General features: G+C 37.7%; 1 protein-coding gene across 2 annotated transcripts in view; it reads right to left on the reverse strand.

The window, feature by feature from the left end:
- Window positions 1–884: 884 nt before the first annotated feature.
- ADGRB3 (adhesion G protein-coupled receptor B3) overlaps window positions 885–19,468 on the reverse strand; it is a 708,182-nt gene continuing 689,598 nt past the window's right edge. The window contains exons 30-31 of one of the 2 annotated variants that reach the window (XM_084755177.1): window positions 10,293–10,397; window positions 887–3,786 (exon numbers count right to left, since the gene is read on the reverse strand). In XM_084755177.1, coding sequence (XP_084611303.1) covers window positions 3,598–3,786; window positions 10,293–10,397 — 294 coding nt within the window. In that variant the 3' untranslated portion in view covers window positions 887–3,597. Of the gene's footprint in view, window positions 3,787–10,292; window positions 10,398–19,468 lie in introns of both variants that reach the window. The other variant, XM_084755178.1, reaches the window with a different exon arrangement.

A 19,468-nucleotide genomic window follows, 5' to 3' on the forward strand; every position in this document is an offset into this window, starting at 1 on the left:
TTTATCTCACTGGTGTCCAGTTGCAATGAATTGGTGATAACAAAACCAGTGTACTATTATCTGTACCTCGATCAAGTATAGGTAAAAGTACACCTAGGATGTTGGGCAGGTCATCTTTAGGATTGCCTGCCACTCTGGATAGGCTCTACATTTCTAATAACGTAGTTCCTGCCCTCCTACCCCATGACAGCTGGCATGTTTCCATTTTAAAGCCTCTGTTTCTTATCTGAAAATATTTCAACAGAACATTTACAGTTAAATCTGAGAACTTCATAATCCCCAGTATTGGGGAAATAGCTGCAGTATAGGAGCCAGTATACCTTTGCTCACATACTGAAGTGTTATTTATTTATGGTGCAATATATATATATATATATATATATATATATATATATATATATATATATATATCTGTATAGTGTGGGTAGGGGTGTGTGTGTGTGTGTGTGTGTGTGTGTGTGTGTGTGTAACCTGTAGAGGCCAAAGGCTTCAGGTATTCTGAGAGACAGAGGTATATATAGTTGTAAGCCACCTGCTATGGGTGCTGAGAACTGACCTTGGGTCTTCTAAAAGAGTTGTAAGGGGCCCCTTAATGCTGAGCCATATCTCCAGTCCCATGGGTTAATTATTCATTGACTCACATGCTATTGCTAATAACAAAAAGAAGTGATCCATAGTAATAAGCCTTTAATAATACTTTAGTTAGATTGCTTATTTTGCCTTAGTGTTTGGCATTTCTAATCTAGTCTCAACTACCTAAAACACAGATCCTATGGAATCCTAACTGCTGGAGATAGTAGCAGATCCATCATAGTTGCTTAATACTTAGAAGTGTGTGTGATTTGATGTGCATGCCTGTAAGAAATACTAAAATAAATACCACAAATAATTTAACAAACATTTATTGTGTGAAAATTACTGTGCTATGTCCCGTAAGAAATACAAAATGGACCTGATATGAATTCTGCCCTCTAGGCACTTACAGTCTACCAGAGGACGTCAGAAGTAGAAACAAGACAGAAGGTCTGAGAGGTCCTAAGAGGAGTACAGAAACGGGGTCCAAAGCGGTCACAGTAGAAATTGATTGTAGCTCAGAAAATCATGGAAAACACCATCAAGATGAAATATTCATGTTTTACTTGAAGCATAATTAAAATTTAGATGTGTGTAAAGGGTAAAAACCTCTAGTGTAAGGGCACACTGACCTGGAAGGCTAGGAGTACAATGGGCAGGGAAGGAACTGCCCAGGACTAGATGGTAGTCCCCATATAAGGAGACAGCTGCAGTCAGCCTTGAAGATGTGTTTGTGTGTACGCTCACAGGTGTGTGAAACCGTGGGACACAACTTAAAAAGGAATAGATTAAAAGAGATTTCCCTGACTGGCCTTATGATTCCTACATACTTTCCACCTGGATTTAAAAATATAGATGAAAAAACAAAAATAACAAAGGAGCCGTGATGATATTTTTGTAAACCTCCTCGCAACCCCAAACTTCCAGTCACAATATTTTGGTAAGCAATTTCTGGTTAACTGCCATGTAATATTGAATTAGTAGAAATAAAGAGAGAGAGAAAAAAACTAAGAAATATAAGGATTTATATTAGGACAGCCACTATTTAGAAGAAATATTAATCTAATGTGTTGAATTTATGTATGTTTAAACCTATTGAATTTATATTTCGAAACACCTGACCAATGCGATTTTTCAAAAAACATTAAGGTTGTACAAATTGGAGCGAGTGGCTTTCTACACAGTCTTTCTTCATAGTGATAGGTTTCTGAGGTGGAGCAGAGAACCATGGATTTCAATGTGTGTGCACACACACAAAGAGACATGTGTGTACCTATGTCCATGTATATGTAAGAGAGGGATGCAGGGTGTGAGCCACAGAAGGAGAAAGAGTTATCAAACGTTCCTTCTCACCCCCAAAAAATCATGTTATAAATTCAATAGACTATGCAATTGTATCATAATTAGCATTTAATTTATTGAAAAATCTTTATATTATACTTTTTCATAGCGATACCACTTTTATCTTTAAAATCTGACTAAAAATATACTTTTAACCCCTTGACACTGAGAATGTTTTCAACATGGGACAGGGGTTCCACCTGAGCTGTGTAGTTAAGGCTCCAGCTTAGGGTTGCGCTTGAAGACTGAAGGAGCGTAGCCTATTCCGCTCACCCTGTGTGCCAGGGTTCTCCAAAGCAGCCAGGAGAAGGAGCTGATCTACATGAGTTCCAAACACGGAGCACACAGCTCAGGCTTAGCTAAAAGCTAATCAAAGTAAAACTCTGGGACAACTCAGGACACCCCAACTCTTCTCAATGCTCTTACCTTCAATGCTTTGGGCTACATGATACACTCTTTCCAGACACCCCAAAACCCTGGCAATTGCTCAAGTCCTTCTCGGCCTTGCTGAACATGGGTCTGAATAAGCAAGAGACAGCACTATGAGAGGGGGCCCTGTGGGCTTTCTGTGCAGTTAGCTCATCTCAGGCTTCGAACGTTCTAATCAGGGAGAAGCACATTCGTGCTCCTTTTCCTTTTGCTGGGGAGGGTGCAGATCGGATAAGTAAGGTCCCGGATATGTTCGTTGATGGTTATGCTATGAAGAACTCTGACGGCAGAAGTAGTTTTCTGTGAAACGTGCAGCAAACGGAATCACCAAAAACACTTGCCCTGCATCGCTTTCCGTTTAGCAGCCTACTGTTCTCTGCCCCTTGTCATTATGCCACAAGAAGAAAAGATTTCCGACACCCTGTTTACATGGTGCATTGTTCCACAGGGCATGTAAGTAGGAAATACAGAAGCACTATACAAACTATTATTACATTGAGAAATCATTAGGTTTAAAAGAGTAATAATGGTATGCTTTTGAAACTCTGAATACATTTTCAGTGTCGGTATTGAAAAAGAAAACTTTATAAATATGTAAATTTCTGTTCAACAAATCCAAAATAAAATGCACTAAAAAAACTGATATGTAGACAAAAGTTTATTTACACCATACAACATTTTAAATATTTTATACACATCTGCAGCAGAGAAAGCTACTCAAAGCCTTCTAGAGAAAACTGCAATAATAAAGATGTGAAATATATTATTCATATAAAAGTGAGATTATTACTTTATTGCATTTAAAGCAATGAAGAATGTAGCTCAACAAACATTCATTTAATGACAAAAACTTTGCTTTTATATTATAAAGTAAAAAGTGTAGTAATGGCCAAACAGACTGTTATAAACTTTAAAAACTGCATAAATATGTACATTGTGCTTCATGGTGAAGTTTTCTGAAAACTAAACCACATGAAGCTGTTACAACATGAATTGTTGCTTGAGGTTTATCTAGAAAGATTACCTTACAAATCCATTCCACGGGTACTTACAACACGGGGTGGTGAGAACTGTACACTTGGCCTTCTTTCTACTAGCCTGACCAGTGAGCATTTACCATATGAAAACACTGATGTTGGCCCAGGAAGGTCCTGACCGAGGAAAGTCACACTGTCCAGGTGGAAATGCCAGGCTTCTCAAGTCTCAGTGTCAGTACATTTGATTGTGTCTCCACCTCAGTTTGCTTTGATTGTGTTACACTTCTGTTTGGAAGTCACCTTCTTGCACATCCAGAGGCAAATTCAGACACTTCTCCCACTCTGCGGGCCTCAGCTCCAAAGCATCCTTTGCCTCCGTGTCTAAGACATTGATTGTGGTGTAATGTTGGTATTCACTGGGGGGTTTAAAAGTGTCCCATGGATTCTTGTTTGGTGCTGGGTTTTCCTGTTGAGGAGAAAAACAGAGGTGATTTATTTTTTGATTAGTATTATCCTCCCCAGGAAGCGAGTATGCAATTTCTAGGATTCAGAGATGATTTAAAATTGAGGGTAGCCACACAGGGAAGTTTCGATTTAACTTTTCTTTCAAGGGACGAAGTGATAAAGTAATAATCTCACTTTTATATCGTCACTGAGTTGTCACTGTGTCTATAGAGTTCAGGAACTGAAAGATGTGAACAGTACCGTGAAAGGCAAAGGAGATGATATATCCAAATGTCATTGTGGATGTTTGTTACAAAAAAGACGGAGAAAAATTAAATCATTGATAAGAATAGATGTAGAAAAATCTAAAGATTGTGGCAGAAATTTTAATAAACAAATGTGAAGATAGTTCTCAGGTCATACTATTTAATGCTAAATAGTCACCCAACTCACCCAACCTAGTAGCACTTCATTGAGAAAAAAACAAACAAAAAACCAAAACAACAGCAACAAAACTAAATCATTTTCTTCAATAGATTAGCATATTTGAATATTCATACATTGCTATACTGTCTCACTTCATGGATTTTTGGATGTTTATTTTCTACCCACGATATTCTATGTGGTTGGGTGATACACCCATTACCTTTCCCTTTAAAGATCACAGTCGTATGGAAAATGTATCCAGCAGTACAGGGGAATATTTCAACTTGTGAATACTCACCATTCACAGTATGCACAGAATACTCAGTAAGCTTTAGTGCACATGCTTCCTATTATCTAAGACTTGGGTTTCTCCTACTTATGTCTGCCATCACAGCTGCCATTTTGTAGAGCTCAGTAAGCACATGAACAAACTCCCACAGTAATGCTCTGTCTGATATTTTGCTACGATTTACTAGTGAATTTGATTTATTTCAAATCCATGTGATTTAAAGGTTTCTGTGAGTGGAAGGGTTTGAATGGCCCAGAATCAGCTGAGTATCATCGAAGAACAAGATGGAAATCACAACTGGAAACTCCTTAGAAGAAAATAAAACCCAAACACTGAAATGATTGGGGGGTTAATCTGATGAAAGCCAAATTACATAGAGTATTGATTGAAGCTGAGTTTATTGATTGTTGCAAGGGGAGATGTCAAGTGAGGGTTGACGCTTTTACACTAATCCTGGCTTTAATTTGACACAGAACGTCATTAAAATTTATCGTTATCCGTGAGAGACAATGGAACTCAGCTTCACTACATAATTTCCGCACTCTTAGTCCTTTTCTTGGCTCTTTTTAATTTCGATTAGCCCTTGAATTTATTCTCCAAGATTCCTAAGATTGCTTGAAATTTTTTTCTCAGTCGTTGTTTATAGGAGACTCTGATTAATAAAAAAAAAATTACTCTAGCAGTCATTAATGTCTCAATCCTCCTCCCCAAATCTAGTCTTCAATCCATTAGAGTCAATTAGTGAGTGGAACACAAAATTGTTACTTGTTTTTATATTGGTTCTACACAATGCTTCCAACCTCATATCTAATCATACAAGCAAGATCATCTATAGAAATACTTCTATCTACAAATAGCACCCTAAAATCCTGAGCACATCACGAATTAGTTGTATTATGAAGAAATCAAAGAAAAGTAAGATCTAATGAAGAGTAAACTTTTAGGGTAGATGAAGAAGATTTGCTTAGCTCTATATGTTAAAAAAATTCAAACTTCATCTCTCCTTTCTTCTCACCTGCTTTCCCTCAGCTCATACTCTTTACCAGCTGCTTTTAACTTCCTATTATATTAAGTTCAAGGGGGGAAAATAATACATCTCTTCTGGAGAAGCAGAACAGTTCACTAGGGAACCCAAGATTAAAAGTCTGATACAGCCAGGTCCACATACCAGCTCTTTCATGCAACATGAATGTGACCTTGAGGTATGTATTCACTCTATGTAAACCCTCAGTTTGAATACTTGCATAACAGAGATCGGCTTTGCATTGTGTGACAAAGAACTTGATACCATGTGTGTTAATCAATACTTTCTTTGTGCACTTGAAAACAGTTTTTAAATGTCACTTGAGGCATTGAATGTTTATTATTTCATAGGGATATTTATTACAGAAAGTGTGCATAATCAATGAAAGCATAAAAGTTGCATACTTTGTGTATAAAAGTTAATATATATTAATTGCACAGAGGGATGGTTCTGTTAGGCGAATAATGTATGCTGATCATAATTACTCCATCTTTTGGTTTTCCCCTTTCTCCCCATCTATTTCACATCTGTGTTCCAGAAAAAAGTAATATTGGAATCAAAGTATGGGAATAGCTGCTGCTTGTGTGAAGCATGTTATTATTTATTTATTTATTTATTTATTTTTATTTATTTTTTTAAGAAAAGTGACATTGAGGATGGAACTGAAATGTAAAGTTGGCTATGAATGCACACCCCTGAGGGCAGGTGGCTGTAACTATACCAGGATATCAAATTTCTGAGTAGTGAGATGGCGAACAATGGCAAAAGTCATTTATTCATTCTATTTGGGGTGATAAAAAGCAGAATAAAAGCAGCCAGGTGATGAACATTAGCCAGAGTATGAGGGTTTCAGAGCACCAAACTTCTCAACTTGGAATTTATTTTGTAGACAGAAACAAATAGTTGAGAGTCTGGAGGTGCTGTGGGTCACCTGATCCTCCAACCACCAATGGAAAGGCTCACTGTTATTAATTCTGCTGCAGCAAGCCCAGAGTGAACCTATCTGCTTTAGACAAGAGCAGTGTTTACAATAGTTTCCAGGGACCCTTTAGTGTGATGAAAAAAATCCAATTAGTCTGACTCTGACTGGACGGCAGGTATTCAAAATGCTAGCTCGTTTGCTGTTATTGGAACAGTTGGGATCCCCTTCTGGTTTAAAAAATATGTTAATGATGAAACACAGAAACTAAAGTCACTAAATTTAAGCATTGGCACAATATCTAAATATCATTTGTATAATTTTTTTAGCTTAAGATCACTTGAATTTCTGTGGAGTTCAAGTATTAAATGATAACTTGGCTTTCTTAACCATTTCTGTTATTATCCTAAGACACTGCCATGTTAACTCTGTCTTCCTCCCCACTCACAAATATGTGGTAGTCCCTTTGGCCTGAAGTCACCTGCCCTTCCATGAGGAACAAGATTGCAGCATCCAGCAGCCAGAGGAAACAGACCTGCTACAAGCAGTCAGTGAGCTAGTGGACAGGGTAGGTGGCCACAGTCAGCTCATCTGCGCGTGTGTTGGGTATAGCATAGCATGAGGGTAGTGTGTAGTCTCTAATAAGAGAAAGAGCCTCATATACTCTGTGGCTCAAGTCAATAGCTGAAAGGGATCATTGAATTCTGCAGAGAGAGCTACAGAGGCTTTGGAAGGCTTCAGCGGAGGCCTAAATATAATGGTACAAAATGATGTGACTTTTATAAGTTCCTGAGTGTATGTTCTTGATTTTGTTTTTGTTCTGAGTTCAAGTTCAGGAGAGAGAAGAGACAATTAAAATGAAGTGTAATTAGTAAAAGCCTAGTCATTACAGAGCCACTGTAATCCAACATACATAGAGTTTGTGAATATGCTAATTTGGCTTCAGGACACATCAGTAGTAGCTATATTGGGTGAATTTGAGAATTAAGAACCATCCCAAGCATAGCAGATGCCTGAACATTTCCAACAGCTGATGTAGCCAGGAATGGCATATAAAGGTCCAGCAGGGTTAAGATGCTCTAGCTCTCTTTTCTATTTTGTTCCTTCTTCATTACCACAATCCTTTCTTGGCTTCCTTCATTCTCCCGACCTGCCCACAATTTTAGGCAAAGCAAAAGAGAGAAGGATTATTCTAAAAGATCATGAATTCCTGGAAGTTTCTTGGAAGAAAGAGATTTTGACCAAATGGTGAAACCATTCAAGGTAGAAGAATTTCACCTCTGCAGATCACCTAAAAGCACCCAATGCTTTATTGGCTATTGTATATATCTTCCTGCCTAGAAGTAAGAAAAAACACTAAGTGATATTTCAGTCCCCTTTTGATTTTTCTAGTTGTATTATTTTGCATAATGACCAGCATTAGCAGTGTTGGGCAAGTGGTGGAAAGAGGCAGCCCTCCCCAAAAAACAGAAAAAGTGATTCCCTAAAAATGTCCGTCTTCCCAATTATGCAATTTTTCATTAGCAATGTATCCCTACAAACTATGTGACTGAATTAAGGATAATGAACTCATTTGCATGTTTGTTATTAATCAGGGATGAATAAAGGACCCTTTTTTTTCTATTCTCAGATATTTAGGACAATAGTCACGCAGCAGTAATGACTGTGTCTTTCCCATTCCCAAACTCCCAAATGATAAATATTTATAAATCTCTCCTAGAAAAGGTGTACCACCGCAAAAGTGTGGTGTGATTAGCAGACTACTTTGGCTTTTAGGAAACAGAGATACAGACATTTGTGTCATTAATGATTTAATGCCCAGACTAGTTGTTGTAATTTAGACAACAAGGGGAAATTACAATCATATTACAGCAGTCAGTCAGCTGTAGCTGGTTCATAAGCCTTTCAGCCTGTAAACGCAACCTCTACTTAAAAATGAAAACACACACAAAATGATGTTTCAATGTTTCTTCAATTTATTTTCATGTTAGCTTTCAATATTCTGAAATGAGTAGCTAATGTGTTTAGGTCTAATCTCAGTAGTGTCATTCTCATTTGGTGCTAGCTAAAAATTGATGATTTAATATTTGGAGGAGTGGAGAAAGAATCACTCACAAAACATGAAGTTTAAGTATCTTCTATATATCTAGCATTTCTTTATTCTTTGGGGGAAAATAGTTTGATACATATACTGTTTAGATTCTAGTTAAGAGGTAAAGTATGTAGCATTTGAATAACCTTCATTTTAACATCATGGACTGAGCTATTATTGCTGTGAAATAAACCCATAGTTACCACTTACCAGTAACTTACCATGTCCAACAGTGCATAAGTACTAGGAGGAATGAAGGAAAAATATAAGGACATATGTGTGTTTCATCCCTTAGCTTTTCATTCACTAATATAATTAATCAGTTGGCTAGGACTAAGACTCATAAGATACATGTGGAAGAATCAATAGAAGATGATCAGAAACCAGGTTATTCACATATATGGAGATTACAAATAATATTAGTATAAGTAATATAGTATATCTTTCATCTGTCTATATAACTACCTATAAAAATGATTTTATCTATCTATATCAATTATCTCTGTCTACCTGCCTCTATCTATCTATTTATCAATCTACCTATCTATTGTCTATCATCTATAAATCATTATCTATCTATCAATCATCTATTATATATCATCTATAAATCATCATCATCTATCAATCATCTATCTATGTATCTAATCTATCATCTAACTATTATATCTATCTGTCATCTATCAATCATCAATCATCTATTATCATCTATTTATGTATCTCTTTATATCTATCTGTCTATCACCCATCTCATTTATCCTATCTATCTATCTATCTATCTATCTATCTATCTATCTATCTACATTTATACATTGATCATTCATCTATTACTATCTGGTAAAGAAGAACCACCCCCAGGCTGCATTGCCTGGGCAAGGAACACCACATGTGAACTGAAAAGCTGGCGCGAGGCAGCAGACCCAGCATACCTCAGTGTCTTCTCCTTTTTTTTTTTTTTTTTTTTTTTTTATGTTACAAAGACGGAAGTCTGTACACAGCATCCATTGCTGTGCTCTGTGTTTCAGGTAAGAAGAGAAAGTCAAGCTTTAGGAGGGAAGAGCTGCAAGACCCGCTCAAGCTCAGGCAGCTCGTGGCTGTGCTGTCAAGTACTTCAAACTCCTAGAGTCCTGGCACAGTTCACTTACCAGTCACATTGCAAGGCCTTCTCTGAGGCTATGACTGTGCCAGGCACCGAGTAAGGGCACAGAGTTAATTTCATGGAGTCCTATACTAAGATGGTAGTGGTATGAATGAATGAGAAGGAAATGGTTACCACCAACAACCCAAGTTCCGGATATTGGCTTTCATCCAAAACTCTCCTTTCCTAAACAAACAAATCTTCTGGAATTAAATTGTGCTGTTCTGATTTGAGTTGCATCATGTTTCTACTGGTATTATCTTTTGTGGCCTTAAAATGGCAGGCATTAGAATAACAGTGGGGGACATTTAGCAAACTATTCAGAGATTTGAGGTATCTGAATTTTAACTGGTGGTACAATGCCCACATGAAGCCAACCTGTCTTTGATACATAACTAATCCTAATTAAAGCTTATCAGGGAGTACATTTTAAATTAAAATGAAATACTTAGAGATTCTGTCATTCTTAGTAAGTTTTCTGGTCACCTCTCCCAGGTGCATTTTTAGGCTTGTTAATTTCCCTGTGTGCACTAGTTTTCATGTTTGTTTTTCTTCTACAGTTGTCCTGGAGGGCAAGGGGCATAGCTGGCCTCAGAAGTGGCCCAGCTTGCTGTGGGGCACCTAGGATGCAGAATATACTCACCATACTGCTTGTATTTGGTATGTCCCGAAATCTGTCCAAAGTTTGAAACTTCTGATTTAGTTCCTGAAACAATTCCATGTGCCTCTTCCTTGTGTGCATGACCTTCTGCAAGAGAGAACAGGGTGGCTCTCATTCCTAATTTGACTCACATGCTCTTAAAAAAACTGCTTAATACTAAGTGAAGCTAATCCTGGCAGGGCCCTGTAGTCCCCAAAGACATCACATATGCAAATGACATGTAGAAAATCCTTTTCCCTATTCCTAGTTCTTTCTGAAAAAGAATGGGCCTTTTCTTTCCACTTGCAAGGTTACAAAAAAAAAAAGTATTTTTTCCCTTCTTGTGGCCATCATTCTTGTGTAAGATTTTTTTTCATCTCTTAAAAGTTGAGTCTGTTCTGCAAAAAAATGTTAGAAATTTGGACTTTGTAAAGCACCTGAGTCCTTGATGTTTGTCATGGGAACTATTGCTTCTTTATGTCTTCTTTCTATAAACAGAACAAACAGCTCACTGCACTAAGCGGGAACATAATCCCAGGCACTGCCATTAATGCTGACTCACAGCTCTAACGCGCCTGAAAGACATGTGGGATTTAAACCCTTGCACTCTCAGTGAGAATAATGGCTGAGCTTTGCAGAAGGGAGATCTGGCCCATAGGTTCCATTTACTTGCTTACTGGCTGGCGCAGAATGCCAGCAGTCACAGTTTGGAGAGTTCATTGTGTGGCGGATGAGCTATTAAGATCACAGGTAAAAGTGTATTAATGCCTTTCCTCCCTAGTTACATGCCTTTCTCTCTACTCCATTATAACCCAGCAAATGGGCTTGCAAGTATGAGTTATCTTGGGCACTTGGAGCGGAATATTTTTCTAATACAAAGCATTTAAGGGATGCTAGCAGCAAAGTGTCAGAGAATGCATTCTCCCCATCTCCAAGTACTCTTCCGAGATGTTCACTTTCAAAATTTCAGAATCTGCGTTTTGATGACTCTCCAGGACTCTTAAAAGTCCACAGTGTTTTGAAACCTACACATCTGAACACCATTCGCTTCTGTGTTTTGCGTGAGGCTATTAGGATCTGTGTCTGGGCTCTGCTTTGAACTTTCATTAGACAATCACTATCTCCATTAGCAAATATTTTCAGATGGAAGGATTTGTTGTGTGTCTTTGGGGAGAGATGGGCAATGCTTAGTTTTCTTCTAAAAAGATGCTTACAGAAAGGACAAACAGGGAGAAGGACAAATGGAAAATTAAACTGAATATTTTAACATATTATAAAAGCCTGTCCCCTTCTCTGCAGAGTTTAATTTCCTAACTTAATGAATAATATCAAGGCAATCACTGTTATGCTAATATCTTCTTCTTCTTTTTTTTTTTTTTTCCTCTTCCAAAGTCCTACATTTCAGTGAGAGAATCCTGCCATTTTAAGTCGTGCAGTAACCAATTTCCATCTTGCCGCTGGAGCTCTGGGACTTGGCTGTTGAAGAATCAGGTGGTTGAGGATGAGAACACGGCAGCATGACTCATGATGGGACATGAAACATAGCAAGCAATTACCGCGCCATTAACTTCCCATCAGTCTCAAAGAGAGTACATGAAACAGGTTCGCCGGATGTAGAGAGAGAAACGCCAGGCAAACATCAGTTGACTAGTGATGGCTGATGGAGATTTATGAGAGTGAGGATTTACATAAGCAACTCAGTAGAGGATTTTTGAGGACCTTGTAGCTGGCAAGGAAATTCAGTATGCCCTATGCTTGGAAGACAAGTAGTTCCATGCAGTATCAGGTCCTAAGACACTCGTTAACTTACTGTCCTGTGACACACAGAATGCTTAAAAAACACCACATTATCACAGAAATGAACATTACTACACAGTCATTTATTTTTATGTAGAAGTGATGTCACACCACCATCCTTTCACTAAGCACACTTCATTGCATCGCTTAATGCATACTTATGAATACCACACACTGTGCTAAATGCTTGAGTAACAATGGTAAAAAAAAAATATGGCTGAATTACTACCTCTGGGTAGTTCAAGGTCTAATGGAGAACAACAGAATTAATTGCATTGTAATCCAAAGAGATGGAAATTTATAGCTGTGATTAAAAACATGAGGATACTAAGTAAGTGAGAGGGGAAGCTAAGAGAAATGCAAATAAGATAACCTCCAAGTGTTTACAAGTTTATATTTAAATGAAAGGTATGAATTATTGTCCGGATCATCTTCTCTCTCTCTCTCTCTCTCTCTCTCTCTCTCTCTCTCTCTCTCTCTCTCTCTCTCTCTCTCTCTCTCTCAGAATTCTGATTAGCTCAATTTTCAACCATGCCCTTGAATCCCTTCTTAATGAAACCATCCCTCTTCAAAGACAAGAAACGCACTGTCCTGAAGCTTCCTGGTTCCAAAGGCACAACACCTCTGCTTGGCTGCAGGCATTTGCTGATTAGGTTTCTCTGGCCACTTCATTCATCCTTTTCCTTCTGAGCTTATTTTGACTGTGCTTTGACAGAGCTCTCTTGTCCCAGGTTGCTGGGAATGCCAATCAAATTTACTACTGCTCCCTGGCCAAGAGCTAAATTAGTTCATGTCTTTCCAACAGGAATCTTTTGTTTGTGTTTGTGTCTTATTCAAGTTTTTGTCATAATTTTCATCATCAAATACCTCCGTTATGTAAAGAATGTTTAAAAAGCAAAGCCTGTGTCAAATGAATCATTGGGAAACTTGATACATTAACTGATTGGAGGTTTTATGGAAAGAGTCTTTTTGAAAGAGCAGTACTTGATTCTGAATTTGGAGGATTTTATTTTTAAAAATTAGATTGATTGTACATACTAAAAATATACAATGGAAGAACAAAAGTTGTGGTGGCTGCCAATTTTATATAACCAGAGATCGTTTTGAAATATTTCACATAGTTCCATGAAAGGTATTATAATAACAAAGCTAAAATATCCTGCAATAAATATGGAGGCCAATGACAATTTGGATGCTGAAATACAGAGCATTTCCTACTCGCAAACATTAGTTGCAAATATATTGCCAGATAATCATTTTGAACTGAAGTGGCCACGGTGGCACTGCCAGAAATCACCATAGTGATAATAGCCTGTGAGCTGGAAGGGGCATCAATTATAGCAGCTGCAAACAGCTCACGTCCTCACACAGACTGTTTGGTTCCATCCACACAATTCCATCTTCTTCATAGATAGCCTCAAGTACATCTTCGTATCTCTGTAAAGAATGAGGTAGCTTCCCTCCATAAGAACGCCAACTTTACAAGTGAGCGTTGCAGGATTTCTACCCACTGATGTTCTGAATTTAAAACTTATCTATACTTCTAGGTTTTTTGTTTGTTTGTTTGTTTTACAAGATATTAAGATATTAAGTTTCCTCTTAACTGCTTCAGAAACCTTTCATTTGTGGCATTTATACTTCTGGTGATCTTAGCCACCTAAGGAGACATTTTCATGCTTATGAATTTTATCGGTCCATTTTGATGACTATTCTTGGATGTTTACTAACTTAAGGTTTTTGTTTGTTTGTCTGTTTGTTTACTTCTTTCTTTCTTTTATGACTTATATCATTTTTCCCAAAGAAATCAACATTTATATAAAATTTGATTTATACCTCAATGTTCTAAAATCTTATAATGATGATTAAAAACTCTAGCATATATTTTCTATGTAGAAACACAAAAAATAGTCTGTTGGGAAGTATATACATAATTCAATTACTTTTATTGAAATCCACTGCAAATACTCTAGGGATGTTTTATAATTAAAAATCTGTACATAGTAATGCTCCTTTGCACTCAAATTAATATCATTTAACATTGTTGTGAAGGATGAATTAACCTTTGTCCCAAGATGACCGCCAGGCTAAGTGGATATATGCTCTCTCAAGTAGCTTGGTTCCTTATTTCTTCTTCATTTTTATCAAAAACAATAACAACAGAAACAACGACAATGACAAAAAAATCCTCTTTTAGAGATGGAAACTCTTTTTTAATTTATACTTTTATAACTAAAAAGATGTGGCATCTTTGGAACCTGTTAGCTACTAACATTACAGAAATAGTGACACATTAAGGCATATTCATTATAATTTGGACATTTTTAAAAATGAGATTTTAAGGCACCTGATGTCTTAAGCAAGTCTTAGAGGCCCTTTAAGTTTTTGGAGCATGCCAAGTCTGCTAGCTCTGGACATGGAGACATTTCATCCATCTCAATCTTTGTGGCCTGAAGCATAAATGCCAGCCTTCCTGTAGCTGCAGCTTCCGCAGTGAGGCTGACCTAACAGGGATATCATGGAGGCTTTCACAAAGGATGTGAAGCCCTAGACCACACAGATGCATGCCACTTAAGAGAAGGCAGCCATTGTTTTTCTAATGCCTCATAGTAACCCTAGGAGGCAACAGCCATTACCCCCATTTCATTGACCAGGAGGTTGAAGCTCAACTTTGCTTTTGCAAATGGTGAGTGGGCTGAGTCTCCACATCAGCTCAGCATGCTGCTCTTCTGAGTATATCTCAAAGACTCAGAGAGCATTCTTCTATAGACTGCTCATGTTTTTAAATTCTGCTCTGTTCAGATGGGAGAGAAGTGAAAACTAGGGCAGGGGTTAGGCATCCTCTGTAGTAGGTCCCTAACTCTGGATTGGGAGTTCCTTTGATGTACTGCAATGAGATTTCTAATGCTGCGCTCATATTTTGTCTCTGGATTCTTCATAGACAGTGATCTCCTCCTCTGTGAATCCTCGACACCTAGCACACTGTCTGGTAGTTAGTAGCTGCTTAGTGAATGCTAACCGAATAAATAAAATGAATGGGATAGCTTAGGTGTATAAACAGGAAGAGTGTCTGAATCATGGAAAACTATTATAAATTTTATCTTTTCCTCCCATTAAGAACATTTCTTCATTAGGAAGGACATTTACTTTGAAAATTTTATATGATTTAGAAATTGTGTGTACATACGTGTGTCTGTGTAAGGGGGCACGCCTATGAGTGTAGGTGCCAGCTGAGTCCAGAGGCAGTGGATCTCCCTGGAACTGCATCTAACAGCTGGTTGTGAGTCATGGATGCTCAGACATCTCTTCAGCCCCAAGGAGCGTGTGCGGTATTGGCTCTAGCCAGGAGACATGCCTTCTCTCTCTCAGCCTGCTACGCATTCCCACCCCCTCCATAAGTGGTTTTTGAGGAACTGAGAGTAGATTTGCAATAAACCAGTGATTTTCACTTTCAAATTTAGAAGTGTGAATCACAGAGTTGTATTTGAACTATAGAGAAAAAGTCTGAATTATAAAGAGAGGTTGTACTAGTGCGTATGGGTTCTCTGAACTTACAGAAATTGTCAGGGAATGTAAGAAATTCTTTCTTAATTCAGCTTAAGAGTGAGGGGCCGGGAGACCCTATGCTCACATGAGTTATAAACAAGTGTGGTGAATCACCATTTTTTTTATGCCTAGACTTGCATTGCCTATATCCACCTGGATAGACCTAGAGATGTTTTTGTGCATTACTTCTCTGTAATCATTTCTGTTCTCTAGAGTGGCCTTTTGAAAGTGATCTTTAAAGAATGCCAATACTCCTATTGATAACGAGTAAGGTGAATATTGAACGAATTAAGCCAAATTCTGAAAGCCATATTGTGAGGGGCTGATGGTTAATGAATCATTACATCCAGAGTCTCAATAATCTGCATCCCCAGGAACCACAGCATCTGTGTCTGAAATATGCTGATGTAGATACATATGCACCGCTGTTTTCAAATAAACTGTACAGAGGTGTAAGAAAAACAAATGAGTGATAATATTTTGTCAGTGCCAGTCAAGAATATATTTTGTTATAAATGTATTATTTTTTGAAACAGTTTAAATTTAATGATATAGAAGTGATGGATACACTCTAGGATTAAATTGTTCAAATTGCTTGCCCGTCAAATGTGTGCTTTAAATAAACCCTGATTGTTTAGTACTTTGTACCTACTATAAAGGGTTCAGGGACAAAGCAGGAAGGAGCCTGTTTTGAACAAGATGTTTCTTTCAATTGGTGTGCTGTCTATTTAGAAATTAATATAAACCACGTGTTATAGCTTAGCCTTGTTTCTAGTGATATCAAGTAATTCTATTTTTTTCTCATGCTTATTCATGTGCCCCCAATTCTTCCAATAAAAGCCAAGCCCTGTGAAGAGTGGCCCTATGATCCAACATACATGTTTGCTCCCAATCCTTGCTCACCACCATTGATGCAGTTCAGGCGCATGGATTTGGTGGCTATGTGAGAAATAGCCTACGACATTTCAAAGAATACATGATTCCAGTGGAAGAACGAGACAAGGGTTATGTCCGTGTTTTGGAAGAGAAGATTTAAAATTTTTCTCACTCTATGTATATATATATTTAACATGGAACAGATACCAGATACCATTATGCATGGCAATTTTATAATAGTTATTTGCAATCATGTTTCCAGGAATTCCTTGAGCTGTTTGTCTTCACCAATACGAACAGTTTTATCTGTCTGAGTCTTCGAATCACACTAAGCATCTTCATGCCAACACCACACTGGAAGTCATCCTAACCAGTTGTCCATCTGCTTCGTTGGTTCTGTCTCCCGTATATATAAAAATGCAAGCCATCGTTGTCTTGCCATCCCATGTTCAATTAAAGAGCAAATTTGACAGATTCACCTGTGATGGTCAGTTCATCACTTCCTTCCTGGGTTAGCCACTTAAACTAATAACTTCTTACTTTATCCTCTCTATCTATCCTGAATTTTACTAACATAGTCATCTTTAAATTATTAGCCAGATTATACCAAATTATTCTCCAATAGAAACTAATAAACAATCTAAACAACATACAGTCAAATAGGCTTAGCAGTTTTTAGCAGCACATTATTTAAAAACTTCTCTTGTGGGGTATAAGATTTAAAATTACTCTGTTTATTTCTTTTCCACTGACCCTTGGTTAATTGAATTTTGACTTCTTGTTTTGTGAGTACTCCACACATCTGCAAACCTCTGTGTCTTTTCTTTCCCTTGGATTTGAACCGCCATTTCTATCCTTGGGCCATGTTTGATGTGATCATTTTGCAGCCCAGAGTGGATACCTTTGAAGCGCTTCCTCCATAGTCGCTTGCTTGCTCTACTAGTTGTTACCTTAACTCAATTATGGCTCAAAAGCTGTTTGTTAAAGCATACTTCATTGAAAATCTGCTGTTTAATTTTTAATCATTTGTTCACTCTGCAAAGAAAGTTAATGCACTCTCACTGAATATCAGGATCTCTGTTAGAAGCTGGCGTACTAACTAAGGAAGACATTTGGTCACATAGCATAGAAGAAGCCTAATCATATTCTCTATATACTTTCCAGAGCATAAGAATCAGCATTTCTCCACTTTATTTCTAATCTCCCTTTCTTTGGTCAGGTATGCTGTGTTACCGTGAATGCCGTTTCAGTCTACCCAGCTATAGTAACTAACACTTTAAAGAAGGCTATTGTTTTTATCTTCATATAATAATTATGTCTCAATACGACAGTTTTCAAACAAAATTTGTGTTTGCTAGTTCCTTCCTCATTTCACTTCCGGGCCTCTCAGCCCTTTGTACCGTCGGCCTTCCTGTTCCATGTGTCCCCCTGTACCACCTCTATTTTCCCTCTTATGGTCCTCTACTTAGTTTCATAGTCTCCACTCATCCCCACACCCCTTATTTACGTGCATACAATATTAAAAATTAGAATGTGCACGTAAGAGGCAACACATGATTTTTTTAAAAAAAAAATCTGAGTCTGAGTCACCTCGCTTAATGCAATGACTTCCAGATCCATTCATTTTAGTCCAAATTTCATCTTTTTCTTATGGCTTAATAAAATCCCATTGTGTCTATGTATCACATTTCCACTACCCATTCTTGTGTTGATGGACAAAAAGGCTGGCTCCATTTCCTTGCAAATATGAGTAAGCATCAGTAAACATAGGGCATGAAGTACTTTGAATATATGTTCAGGCGTGGTATAGATGGATCATGCTGTAGTCCTGTTTTAAATATTTTTGAGAAATCCTCATGTTTTAAGGAAAAAGAATTAATGGAATAATAGAATTGTATATGAACCTTGGGGTGGTGTGTGCTTCTGAAAATTTTACAGGATGATACTTTCAGGAGCCTACAAGGCAGCTTGACAAGGGTAAAAACATCTATGGTGATTATTGTACGGTAAAGTCCATGCAGGGAGAAGGCTAACATCGATCTTGACATAAGTCAAACTAGCCTAGTCTCTATTTAGTACGGGAGTAGGGAATTAGCTTGCTCTTCATTGGCTACCCTAAGTTAAAAGTACACGTATTAGCACCATGAAAAAAAACAAACAAACCATTTTTTGACAGAGTCTTTGTCACGCCCCTGGAATTGTACACATGCTCAAGGAGTAATTCCCAATGGTCCACAGGGGGAGGATAATGTTTCAGAGCCCCCCACCCCCACTCTGCCCCACCTCTGAAGCTTCACCTCCTACCATAATCATTTAATGATTATAGAAGCTAAAGAGGTAAGGAAATCAGCTCCTATACTGCAACTGTTCTCCCCTAACAGCTATCTTTGTTAACACTCTGGTTTTATGCGTGAAATACAAGGCGTAGCATCTGCTTAGGGAAGCTGCTAGCTGTTGCCATAGAGAGTGGATGGAAAAAGGAACATTTTTTTCTTCTAACATTCTCAGTGACACAGTGTGATTTAATTTCCTTCCAGCTTTTGTTCTTCCCATGTAACTCGGGCTGGCCTGGAAATTGCTTTGTGGTCCAGGCTGCCCTTAAACTAACAATAGTCCACCTCTTGAGTGCTAGGATTTGTTTTCAGTGTTTAATTTTGTCATTAATAACTTGTTGCTTGAGTGAAGCTTAATATCAGATCTAGGTTTTTATTGTATTTTTTCATTGAAATCTAGTGGGTTAATTTTTATGTTCATCCTTTTGTGATAACAAAACAGATTATTGCTTTCAGGAGTACACACATGCACACACATATACACACAAACACACACACAACTTACTTTAGGTAGTCACAAGAAAGGTCACTCTGCACATAACACATAAAAACAGAAACAGTTTCATTCTTTATTCTTTCGATACCTAATGGATTAACACAGTATTTAATCATTAGAGGACAATGACAGCT

The sequence above is a fragment of the Acomys minous genome (assembly GCF_964271855.1).
Source record: "Acomys minous genome assembly, chromosome: 13".
NCBI classification, from domain to species: Eukaryota; Metazoa; Chordata; class Mammalia; order Rodentia; family Muridae; genus Acomys; species Acomys minous.